Here is a 13,484-nt window from a genome sequence, read left to right on the forward strand (position 1 = left end):
ATTTAAAGACAGGTTAGATTTATTTGCCACATGTACATTGGAACATCAACAAGTACAGAGAAACGCATCCTTTTTGCCTCAACGACCAATATAGTCCAAGGATGTGATGGGGCAGCCTGCGAGTGTCACCAGGCTACCAGAGCCCACAGCTTACAAACCCCAACTAAGCTACACAGCTCCGGACTATGGGAAGAAACCGGAGGACCCAGAAGAAACCCATGCGGTCAAGGGGAGAGTGGAGAAACTCCTTGGAGATAGTGGTGGGATTTGATCACTGACACTGTAAAGCATTACACTAACTGCCATGCTACTGTGCCACACTTAAAATCACTCAGACATCAAACACTCAGCGTTCAGAGCAAATGGGCACGTTCGATCCCAACCTTGGGAGCTGTCTGTGTGGAGTTTGCAGATTACTCCCTGGATAAGTGTGTGCTACCATGCCATCAATTAGGGCACCATGGTAACGTTGTGGTTAGCACAATGCTATTACAGCACGGGCGGGGGGGGGGGGGTCGAGTTTTGGGTTCAATTCCAGCATCCTCAATTCCTCCCATAGTCAAAAGAAGTACCAGTTAGTAAGTTAATTGTTCATTGTGAAGTGTCCTACGATTAGGCTAGGGTTAAATCAGTGGGTTGCTGGGCAACAGAGCTTGATGGGTCAGAAGGACTTGTTCAGCCCTGTATCTCTACATAAAAAATTATTTGAGCCATAAATCTGTTATAATTACACCATTGGATGCATGTGTCCCTTCAGGTATCTTTTTGCTTTGTGATTTCAATACCTTGCTTACAGACCAGAGCTCTCCTCAGGAGGCCGTATACTGCAGTAAGTGAACACTTCTTTTTCCAGACACAAAACTGAAACAGAGGCCAATAAAAGCAAATCCATTGCCAAATCCTCAGCAATATGTCTCAAAATACTTCAGATTACTTTAACCAAAACCATGCAACTGAGGTATGTGAGCTGGTTCTAATGAAAGTAATTTTTTTCTAACTGGCATACTTTACATGGTTAGGATGTGGGAAAGCACTTCAGTCCATATAAGGGAATAACCCACAGTGAATAATGGGAGCCCTGATAGACACCTCAAATGATGACCAGCAGAAGCAGGATTGCAATAATTACATTCCAAAGTACAACAAGGCATTAGGGCCAACTGGTGCATGACGGCATTTGTGGCCTGACCAATGCTCCTCCCATCCAACTACATTTCAACCCTAACAACATAACCTGGCATTCCCTGTGCCATCATCTGTTTAAACAGCTTCCCCTAAAACACTATTTTGCTTTTCACCTCAGCTGCTCCCTGTTGAAGGAAAATCTATTTATGCCGCTGTGTAATAGCACTTCTCTTGAGATAACTTGGGAGTAATGTGTTCAGTTCTGGTCACCTCATTACAGGAGAGATGTGGAGGTTTAGAGAGGGTGCAGAGGAGATTTACCCAGATACTGTCTGGACCAGAGACCACGCCTTGCTAGGGCTTTTGTCTTTGGAGCAAAGGAGGACATACAAGACTTGATAGAGGCGTATAAGATGATAAGAAGCATAGATAGAGTGGGCAGCCAGAGACTTTTATTCCAGGGCCGCAATGGTTAAAACGAGATTGGGTGAACTTGTGCTTTTCTCTTTGGAGTGAAGGAGAATGAGAGGTTCCTTGATAGTGGTGTACAAATTGACAAGAGGCACAGATAGAGTGGGTGCCCAGCACTTTGTTTCTGCCCAAGGTAAAAATGGCTAGTACCAGGGGGCATATTTTTCAGGTGAATGGAGGTAAGTACAGAGGAAAGTCAGAGGTAGTTTTTATTTTAGAAACACAGAGTGGTGGGTGCATGGAACACCCTGCCAGGGGTGGCTGTAGTGGCAGAGAAATTAGGGAGATTCGAGAGACTCTTAGATGGACACATGGATGATAGAAAAATGAAAGGTTATGCATGAGGGAAGGGTTAGATTAAGAATGATCTTGGAATAGGCTAAAAGGCTGGCAGAATATTGTGGACTGAAGGACCTATACTACGCTGTAATGTTCTCCGTTCTATAAAAATACCTGGTTAATTGAAGCATTTTAAGGATCTAAGAATGGAACGGTGCAAATGAACGGGTAAACCCAAAAATGTAAAACCCAGATTTTGGTAGGTATTCTCTGAACAGGGAGTGAATTCAGAAATCAGAGGTGCAAAGGGACTTGGGCAACCTAGCACAGGATTCCCTGAAGGTTGAGTCAGTGTAAAAGCAGCAAATGCAATGTTTACATTCTATTTGAGAGAACTGAAATATTCTGCTGAGGCTTTATAAGGTGTACATCAGACCACATTTAGAGTATTGTGCACAACTTTGAGCCCATATCTGAGATGTGGTTGGTAAGTTGTGGGCATGCTACACTGGCGTCGGAAGCATGGCAACACTTGCAAGCTGCCCTTAGCACAACCTCACAGAGTTTGCTGTTGACACAATATGTTTCATTGTGCGTTTCAATGTACTTGAGACAAATAAAGCTAATCTTTAGTGTAATCTCTAGAAGTTTGCTTTAGCATGTCACATCTCTTAACTACCAGAGTAAAATAGAAGTTCATGTTCAGTTCATTGCCATTCAACCGTATGCATGTACATAGTCATCTGTTAGTCTCGTGAGACCATGGATTTGTGCCTTGGAAGTTTTCCAGGGCTCAGGGCTGGGTAAGGTTGTATGGAAGACCGGCAGTTGCCCGTGCTGCAAGTCTCCCCTCTCCATGCCACCAGCGATGTCCAAGGGAAGGGCATTAGGACCCATACAGCTTAGCACCGGTGTCGTCGCAGACACAACATGCTGCCTCAGCCAAGGCTCGAACTAGTGACCCTCAGATCACTAGACGAACGCTGTAACCACTTGGCCACGTGCATGTATATCACCAAACAAAACATACATCCAGACCGATGTGCACAACACAGTCCATACAACTCACACCCACATAACATCCCACAATCACAATACTGTGGCTTTTGATAGATCTAAAACTGCTAAATTCCACCCCCCCACCCCGCAGAAACTTCTTCCCTTTCCTTTCTCCTCCTTTCAAGCACTCTCTAAATTCTACCTTTGGCCAAGTTTTGGTTGGACTGGCCTAACACCATTTGTCTCAGTGTTAAAGTTTGCTTGATTGAAATTACTTTGGGACAGCTAACCACACTTTACAAGTCATTATTTTTGGCCAAAATTTAATTGCCAAGCAACATTCCTTTGGTGGAAGTGCCAATATGAACTGGAGGGCACCAGAGAGTTCTTCTGATCCACGTGCACATTTCATTGAAAATGGCAGGCATGACTGAAAACCTGGTTTCAAAAAAAACATACAAGATCCAGGACTTGAGACACCGAGGTACAGAGTACAAGAGCAAGGAAGTCAAGATAATCCTTTATAAAACACTGGCTTGGTACAATGGAAAAAGATAGAATATGGAACACAGTACAAGCCATTCGGCCCACTGTGTTGTGCCAAACACTTAACCTACTACAACAGTGGTCTCCAACCACCAGGCCGCGGACTGGTACCCGGTTGCGAGGAAACGATATGATTTGGCGATATGAGTCAGCCGCACTTCCACCCCCACACCCCTCCCCCGCCCCCCACCGTCGGCCAGACCACAAGAATATAGTCAATATTAAACCGGTCCGCAGTGCGCAAAACGTTGGGGACCCCGTGCTACCTTCCCTTCTACATAGCCCAACGAAATTAGAAATCTCTTAACCTTTCAAATCTCTTACTAGCTCTTCCTTCAGTTAGTCCTGACGAAGGGTCTCGGCCTGAAATGTCGACTGTACCTCTTCCTAGAGATGCTGCCTGGCCTGCTGCGTTCACCAGTAACTTTGATGTGTGTTGCTTGAATTTCCAGCATCTGCAGATTTCCTCGTGTTTGCGCTCCTACATAGCCCTCTATTTTCTCTCATCCAGCTGTTTCTTAAATGCCACTAATGTATCTGTCTCTACCACCACCCCAGGCACCCACAACTCTGTGTAAAAAAAAACTACCACTGACATCCCTCCATTACTTTTCTCTGATCACCTGAAAATTATGTTCTTTGCTGATGGTCATTTCTGCATTGGGAAAAAGTCTCCAGCCATCTACTTGATCGATGCCTGTTATCATCTTGTACACCTCTATCAAGCACTCTCACCCTCCTTTGCTCGAAAGACAAAAGCCCTAGCTTGCTTAACTCACCTGCAGAAGACATGCTCTCTGATCCAGGCCTCATCCTGGTAAATCTCCTCTGGACCCACTCTACAGCTTCCAATTCCTTCCTATAATGAGGTGATGAGAACTGGACATAAATACTGCAAGTGTGGGTCTAACCAGAGCTTTACTGAGCTGCAACATTACCTCACGGCTCTTGAACTTGTTTCACCAACTGATGAAGGCTAACACACCATATGCCTTTTTAACCACTCTATAAACTGGGTCCAGTCCTGGATCCTAATTTAGGAAAAATGTGAAGACATACAGAAGGGATTTACTAAAACAAATAAAGTGACAAGAGTCTTTAGTTATGTTACTGGAACAGAGGAGGCTGCGAGTAAGGGATTTGAGACCATGAAGGGCATAGGCAGAGTAGATTGGCCCCATTAGAGGTTCAATAATCAGGTGACAGAAAATTCTGACATGTCAGTCATGGCTTCCTCTACTACCACAATGGAGGTGCGACACCTCATATTCCGTCTGGGTAGCCTCCGACCTCATGGCATGAACATCTATTTCATCTGGTAATTTCTCTCCCACTCCTCCCCTAACTTTCCAATCCCTAGTCTGGATCCCCTCTTACCTCTTTCTCTTCTCCTTACCTGCCTATCACTACCCTCTGGTGCCCTTCCTCCCATGGTCCATTCTCCTGATGTTAGGCTGCCTTTAAAGAGGGTGAACCCTCGCAAGGTGGAAGGTCCCAATGATAAGGTTCTGAAAGTTTGTGCCAACCAACTGGTGGGAGTATTCAAGAACATTTTCAACCTCGCACTGCTACGGATAGAAGTTCCCACTTGCTTCAAAAAGGCAACAATTATACCAGTGCCTTAGAAGAATAATGTGAGCTGCCTTATTGACTATCGCCCAGTAGCACTCACATCTACAGTGATGAAATGCTTTGAGAGGTTAGTCATGACTAGACTGAACGGCAGATGCAATCTCAATGACTCTTCACTCGGCCTTAGACCGCCTGGACAACACAAACACCTATGTCAGGATGCTGTTCGTTAACTATAGCTCAGCATTTAACACCATCGTTCCCAAAATCCTGATTGAGAAGTTACAGAACCTGGGCCTCTGTACCTCCCTCTGCAATTGGATCATCGACTTCCTAACCAGAAGACCACAATCTGTGTGGATTGGTGATAGCATCTCCTCCTCGCTGACGATCAACAATGGTGCGCCTCAGGGGTGTGTGCTTAGCCCACTGCTCTACTCTCTCTATACACATGACTGTGTGGCTAGGCGTAGCTCAAATACCATCGATAAATTTGCTGGTGATACAACCATTGTTGGTAGAGTCTCAGGTGGTGACGAGAGGGCGTACAGGAGTGAGATATGCCAACTGATGAACTGGTGTCGCAGCAACAACCTGGCACTCAGCGTCAGTAAGATGAAAGAGCTGATTGTGGATTTCAGGAAGGGTAAGACAAAGGAACGCATACCAATCCTCATAGAGGGATCAGCAGTGGAGAGACTGAGCAATTGCAAGTTCCTGAGTTTCAAGATCTCTGAGGACCTAACCTGGTCTCAACATATCGATATAGTTATAAAGAAGGCAAGACAGCGACTATACTTCATTAGGAGTTTGAAGAGATTTGGTCTGTCAACAAAAACACTCAAAAACATCTATAGATGTACCATGGAGAGCATTCTGACAGACTGCATCACTGGCTGGTATGGGGCTGGGTGGGGGAGAATGCTACTACACAGAATAGAAAGAAGCTGCAGAAGGTTGTAAATCTAGTCAGCTCCATCTTGGGTTCTAGCCTACAAAGTACCCAGGACATCTTCAGGGAGTGGTGTCTCAGAAAGGCAGCATCCATTATTAAGGACCTCCAGCACCCAGGGCAGGTCCTTTTCTCACTGTTACCATCGGGTAGGAGGTACAGAAGCCTGAAGGCACACACTCAGCGATTCAGGAACAGCTTCTTCCCCTCTGCCAAACGATTCCTATATGGACATTGAAGTCATGAACACAACCTCACTTTTTCAATATATATTATTTCTGTTTTTGAACTATTTTTACTCTCCAATATGCATATACTGTAATTGATTTACTTATTTATTTATTCTTCTACATTATGTATTGCATTGAACTGCTGCTGCTAAGTTAATAAATTTCATGACACATGCCGGTGATGATAAACCTGATTCTGATTCATCTCCTATCAGATTCCCTCTTCAGCCCTTTACCCTTTTTCACCCAGCATCTCCTAGCTTTGCTCTTCATTCAGTTTCCTCCACCCATCCATCCCTTCTCCGTATCTGATTCCACCTATCACCTGCTATCTTGTACTCGTTCCCCTCCCTCAACTTCTTACTCTGGTTTCTCCCCGCCCCCCACACACCCCACTTCCTCGCCAGAACTGGAAATATCGGCTCTATTTATTTCCACATATGCCGCTGCCTAACATGCTGTGTTCCTTCAGCATTTTGTCTGTGTTGCTCTGATTTCCAACATCTGCAGAATCTCATGTTTATTAAAAAAAAAGCCAGAAGTGGCAAGGGGAACCAAAGACTGAGAGCCTGGAGTCTTCAACCATGGTAGCATTGAAGACAGACTGTTGAAGCATTCAGAAGGAAGCAAGAAAACTATCTGGAAGAACTTTAACGTGCCGCTGTGGAGCAGCAGTCAGCGTGACGCTTTTACAGCTTAGAGCGTTGGAGTTCAAGTTCAATTCCAGCATCCTCTGTGAGAAAGCATTTGTGTTCTTCCCATTAGTGTGTGGATTTCCCCTCACAGACCAGTTGGTAGGTCATTGTAAATAATCCTGTGATTAGGCGAGGGTTAAGTCAGTGGGTTGCTGGGCGGTACCGCTTGTCCTGCCAGAAGGGGCTGTATCTCGAAACAAACTTGTCCCACTCCTCTCCCCCAAGATCCCACAAATTAGATTGCTGCTAAAGGGCTGGTGCGGACTCAATGGGTCAAGTGATTGCCCATCCCTCTGTAAACATCACTGAAGCAGATTATGGTAACCTCCCTGTGCTGTTACTTTCCCCAAGCAGTAAGGCTGATCAACATTTCCCCCCCACTAAGCCACCCCTCCACACACCCAACGACACTACTTTATCACTTCCTGTCAATCACGTTACATACAGACACTCCTGTGCCTTGCATCACTCTATGGACATACAATCAATCTATGTATTTATATTTATTGTGTTTTGTTTGTTCTTTATATTGTGGTTTTTTTGTGCTGCACCAGATCCAGAGAAACAATTATTTCACTCTCTTTTACACTTATCTAATGGAAATGACATTAAACAATCTTGAATCTTGAGCAACACAGAACAGCTCTAAAAACATTTACTATTTCCCGCTTACAGTTTCCTTGAAGGAGTTATTTAGCCACCGATTGTTGACGATGTTCTGTATCGACGAAGGGGGGTTCTCCAGATCCTCAAAGGAATCCATCAGGATGAAGTCCAAAACGACATCATAGAAATTCATGTACTTCACCTGTTGAGAAAAATGCATTTCGAATGAGTCAGTGTATAAAAGTGGCACATTTACTCTCCATGGAGACAGACAATAAGATCATGAGACGTAGAAGCAGAATTAGGCCATTCCATTATGGCTGATTTATATCTTCCTCTCCCCCATTCTCCTTCCTTCTCCCCATAACCATGAACCTATCAACCTCCACTTTAAATATACTCAATGACTTGGCTTCCACAACTCTCTATGACAATGAATTCCACTGATTCACCACACACTGGCTAAAGAAATTCCTCTTCATCTCTATTCCAAATGGACGTCCCTCTATTCTGAGGCTGTGCCCTCTGGTTCTAGACTCCCCCACCATAGAAAACACCCTCTCCACGTCCAGTCTGTCTAGGGCTTTCGCTGTTCAATATTTGAACGGCTTCAATAAAATCCAACATCCTCCCATCACTCTTCTAACCTCATAGATACTTGATTTTAGAGCTGTGGAAACACAATTTCTCCTTCTGGGTGCTACGCCAGGAACCTGTGCTACCATGGCAGTTCAAATAATTCCCAATAATTCCCATGGAAAATCTCGAAGCTGGATTACCTACAGGGCATACAGAAGCGAGATATACCAGCTGGTTGAGTGGTGTCCCAACAACAACCTTGCACTCAACGTCAGTAATACAAAAAGAGCTGATTGTGGACTTCCGGCAGGGAAAGGTGAAGGAACATACACACACCAACAACACACATCAAAGTTGCTGGTGAACTCAGCAGGCCAGGCAGCATCTCTAGGAAGAGGTACAGTCGACGTTTCAGGCCGAGACCCTTCGTCAGGACTAACTGAAGGAAGAGCTATTAAGAGATTTGAAAGTGGGAGGGGGAGGGGGAGATCCAAAATGATAGGAGAAGACAGGAGGGGGAAGAGATGGAGCCAAGAGCTGGACAGATGATTGGCAAAGGGGATATGAGAGGATTATGGGACAGGAGGCCCAGGGAGAAGGAAAAAGTGGGGGGGAACCCAGAGGATGGGCAAGGCGTATAGTCAGAGGGAGAAAAAGGAGCGTGAGAGAAAGAATGTGTGTATAAAAATAAATAAAGGATGGGGTACGAGGGGGAGGTGGGGCATTAGCGGAAGTTAGAGAAGTCGATGTTCATGCCATCAGATTGGAGGCTACCCAGACGGAATATAAGATGTTGTTCCTCCAACCTGAGTGTGGCTTCATCTTGACAGTAGAGGAGGCCGTGGATAGACATGTCAGAATGGGAATGGGATGTGGAATTAAAACATGTGGCCACTGGGAGATCCTGTTTTCTCTGGCGGATAGAGAAAGCAGAGAAAGCAGGATCTCCCAGTGGCCACACATTTTAATTCCACATCCCATTCCCATTCTGACATGTCTGTCCACGGCCTCCTCTACTGTAAAGATGAAGCCACACTCAGGTTGGAGGAACAACACCTTATATTCCGTCTGGGTAGCCTCCAACCTGATGGCATGAACATCGACTTCTCTAACTTCCGCTAATGCCCCACCTCCCCCTCGTACCCCATCCGTTATTTATTTTTATACACACATTCTTTCTCTCACTCTCCTTTTTCTCCCTCTGACTATACCCCTTGCCGATCCTCTGGTTCCCGCCCCCCCCCCGCCTTGTCTTTCTCCCCGGACCTCCTGTCCCATGATCCTCTCATATCCCCTTTGCCAATCACCTGCCCAGCTCTTGGCCCCACCCCTCCCCCTCCTGTCTTCTCCTATCATTTTGGATCTCCCCTTCCCCCTCCCACTTTCAAATCTTTTACTAGCTCTTCCTTCAGTTAGTCCTGACGAAGGGGCTCGGCCTGAAACGCCGACTGTACCTCTTCCTAGAGATGCTGCCTGGCCTGCTGCGTTCACCAGCAACTTTGATGTGTGTTGCTTGAATTTCCAGCATCTGCAGAATTCCTGTTGTTTGGGCAGGGTGAAGGTTGGAGGCAAAGTTAATAAAGTCAACAAGCTCAGCATGCGTGCAGGAAGCAGCGCCAATGCAGTCGTCGATGTAGCAAAGGAAAAGTGGGGGACAGATACCAGAGTAGGTTCGGAACATAGATTGTTCCACAAAGCCAACAAAAAGGCAGGCATAGCTCAGACCCATGTGGGTGCCCATAGTTACACCTTCAGTTTGGAGGAAGTGGGAGGAGCCAAAGGAGAAATTATTAAGAGTAAGGACTAATTCCACTAGACGGAGCAGACTGGTGGTAGAGGGGAACTGATTAGGTCTGGAATCCAAAAAGAAGCGGAGAGCTTTGAGTCCTTCCTGATGGGGGATGGAAGTATATAGGGGATGGAAGTATATAGGGACTGGACATCCATGGTGAAAATAAAGCAGTGGGGGCCAGGGAACTTAAAATCATCGAAAAGTTTAAGAGCGTGAGAAGTGTCACGAACATAGGTAGGGAGGGATTGAACAAGGGGGGATAAAACCGTGTAGAGGTATGCAGAAACGAGTTCGGTGGGGCAGGAGCAAGCTGAGACAATAGGTCGGCCAGGACAGGCAGGTTTGTGGATCTTGGGTAGGAGGTAGAAACGCGAAGTGCGAGGTGTGGGAACTATAAGGTTGGTAGCAGTGGATGGGAGATCCCCTGAGTGGATAAAGTCGGTGATGGTGTGGGAGACAATGACCTGGTGCTCCTTAGTGGGGTCAGGATTGAGGGGTAAATAAGAGGAGGTATCCGTGAGTTGTCGCTGTGCCTCGGCAAGGAAGAGGTCAGTACGCCAGACTACAACAGCACCTCTCTTATCGGCGGGTTTAATAGTAAGGTTAGGATTAGTGCGGAGGGAGTGGAGAGCAGAGCGTTCGGAAGGAGTGAGGTTGGAATGGGGACAAGGTGCGGTGAAGTCGAGACGGTTGATATCCCGTCAGCAGTTAGCAATAAAGAGATCCAGAGCAGGCAGAAGACCAGAGCGGGGTGTCCATGAAGAAGAGGAGGGTTGAAGACGGGAGCAGGGGTCATCGGTGGGGGTGGAAGAGTCCTTGCCGAAGAAGTAGGCTCGGAGACGGAGACGCACACCAATCCTCATAGAAGGATCAGAAGTGGAGGGAGTGAGCAACTTCAGCTGTCTGGTGTCAATATCTCCTAGGATCTAACCAGGTCGCAACATATTGTCGTCGTGGCTATCCCTTGAGGTCGAGGGTGATGGTCTTCGTTCTGAAGAAGTGGCCCACAGAGCGAAGACGCCTGTGCGTGTATTTGTTTAATGTGTACTTGATGTTGCACTCCAAGAAGCACACAATACTTCACAAATCAACCAACTGATTCCAATGGCATGGAAACCACAATGATTGGAGCTGATGGATTTGTTGCAGCCTTCATCCGCCTTTGAGTTCGAAGTAACTTTGTCCGCCTGTTCCACCGTTGAGGTCTTAGTTGGATTGTTCTTTGTCAGGGACCTCACCCTCGACCTTACTGCCATGGGTGACCCTACCAGGAGCATAGCTCCAGATGGAATTGCTCTCAGGATCACAGGACCACACTCCACCACGACAAGGTGACAATCCACAGGGAAGACATATCCATACAGCTATAAGGAATGCAAGACAGTGACTATATTTCAAGAATTTGAGGAGATTTAGTTTGTCACCTAAAATACTCAAAAAATTTCTACAGATGGAGAGCATTCTGACTAGCTGAATCGCCATCTGGTGTGGGGCAGGGGTGGCGTTACTGCATAAGATCAAAAGAAGCCACAGAAGTTGTAAAATTATCAGCTCCATCTTGGATACTAGCCTCCGTAATATCCAAGACATCTTCAAGGAGAGGTGCCTCAGAAAGGTGGCGTCCTTTATTAAGGACCCCCATTCCCCAGGACACGCCCTTTTCTCATTGCTACCATCAGGAAGGAGGCACAGAAGCCTGAACACACACACTCAGCGACTCAGGAACAGTTCCTCCCCCTCTGCCATCCAGTTCCTAAATGGATATTGAACGCACGAACACTATCTCACTTTTTTTTTATTATTTCTGTTTTTGCATCATTTTCAATTTAGGTATTTAATAAACACATATACTTACTGTAATTCATATGTATTTGTTTTCTATGTTCATTATGTATTCCATTGTACTGCTCCACTAAGTTGCCAAATTTCACAACAAACGCCGGTGACATTAAACCTGATACTGATATCGGAAATTCATCCCACAAGATACCAGACAAGGTGGTTGTGTTCAGATTGTCCTCTTCTCTAGAATACAAACCGTTCACCAAATGGTTCTTGAACCAACCTGAACAACCCTAATCACGACAGTTTGGTCAAACTCCAAAGTAAATTTATTATCAAAAGTATGTGTATGTCACCGTATACTACCCTGAGATTCATTTTCTTGCAGGCATTCACAGTATTACAAAGAAATACAATAGAATCAATTAAAAACCATGAAGTCTGACAAGCAACCAATAGGTAAAAGAAGACCTGCTGTGTAAATGCAAATAAACACAGAGAAAACAGAATTGGTTTATTACTGTCACATATTCCACGATACAGTGAAAAGCCTATTTTGCATTGTTTATACATTTCAGATTACACAATGCAGTGAGGTAGAACAAGATAAAACAATAACAGAATGCGGAATCAAGTGTTACAGTTACAGCGGAAGTGCAGTGCAGGGAGACAATAAGGTGCAAAGGTCACAATGGGGTAGATTGTGAGGTCAAGAGTCCATCTTATTATTGGTTCAAGAACCTGATAGCAGTGAGGAAGAAGCTGTCATTGAACCTTGAGGTGTGACTCTCTCATGCTTTCTCCTCAGTGACTACCTAACATTTTAGACTCAGCAGTCACTTTATTAGATACACCTGTACGCCTGCTCGGTAATGCAAATATCTAATCAGCCAATCATGTGGCAGCAATTCAATGCATAAAAGCATGCAGACATGGTCAAGAGGATTGGGGATGATCTAAGTGACTTTGACCATGGAATGATTGTTGGTGCCAGACAACCTGGTACAAGTATCTCAGAAACTGCTGTTCTCTTGGAATGTTCACCCACAAAGTTCAAAGTAAATTTATAATTTATAAATTTCAGAGTTTGATAATAAATGAACCTTTGAAATAATAATAATAAACAAACAAGCAACAAATATCGAGAACATGAAATGAAGAGTCCTTGAAAGTAAATCTACATGTTGTGGGAACAGCGCAGTGATGGAGAAAGTGAAGCTGAGTGAAGTTATCCCTTTGGTTCAAGAACCTGATGGTTGAGGGGTAATAACTGTTCCTGAACCTGGTGGTGAGAGTCCTGAGGCTCCTGTACCTTCTTTCTGATGGCAGCAGTGAGAAAAAAGAACATGAACTGGGTGCTGGGGGTCTCTGATGACAGATACTGCTTTCCTGCAACAACACTCCATGCAGATGTGCTCAATGGCGTGGAGGGATTAACCCATGATGGACTGGGCCGTCTCCACTACTTTTTGAAGGATTTTCCATTCAAGGGCATTGTTGTTTCCATACCAGGCTCTGAAGCAACCAGTTAATACACTCTCCACTACACAAGTATAGAAGTTTGTCAAAGTAATAGATGTCATGCCGAACCTTTGCAAACTTTGAAGGAAGTAGAGGTGTTGCTGTGCTATCTTCATAACTGCACTTCAGTGCTGGGCGCAGGACAGATCCTCTGAAATAATACCACTGAGGAATTTAAAATTACTAACCCTCTGCAGCTCTGACCCCTCAATGAGGAATGGCTCATGGACCTCTGGTTTCCTTCTCCTGAAGAAAATAATCAGCTCCTTGTTGACATTGAGTAAGAGGTTGTTGTTTTTACACTGCTCAGCCAGATTTTCAATTTCCCTCCTATC

The 13,484-nt window shown here is 45.2% G+C and overlaps 1 protein-coding gene across 5 annotated transcripts in view; it reads right to left on the bottom strand.

Annotated features, from left to right (window-relative positions):
* Positions 1-13,484, bottom strand: part of miga1 (mitoguardin 1) — a 138,292-nt gene that overhangs the window by 16,671 nt on the left and 108,137 nt on the right. For all 5 annotated transcript variants that reach the window (XM_072273333.1, XM_072273332.1, XM_072273336.1 and 2 more), the window contains exon 13: positions 7,543-7,677. In XM_072273333.1, coding sequence (XP_072129434.1) covers positions 7,543-7,677 — 135 coding nt within the window. The remainder of the gene's footprint in view (positions 1-7,542; positions 7,678-13,484) is intronic.

The sequence above is a fragment of the Mobula birostris genome, chromosome 12, assembly GCF_030028105.1.
Source record: "Mobula birostris isolate sMobBir1 chromosome 12, sMobBir1.hap1, whole genome shotgun sequence".
Classification (NCBI taxonomy): Eukaryota; Metazoa; Chordata; class Chondrichthyes; order Myliobatiformes; family Myliobatidae; genus Mobula; species Mobula birostris.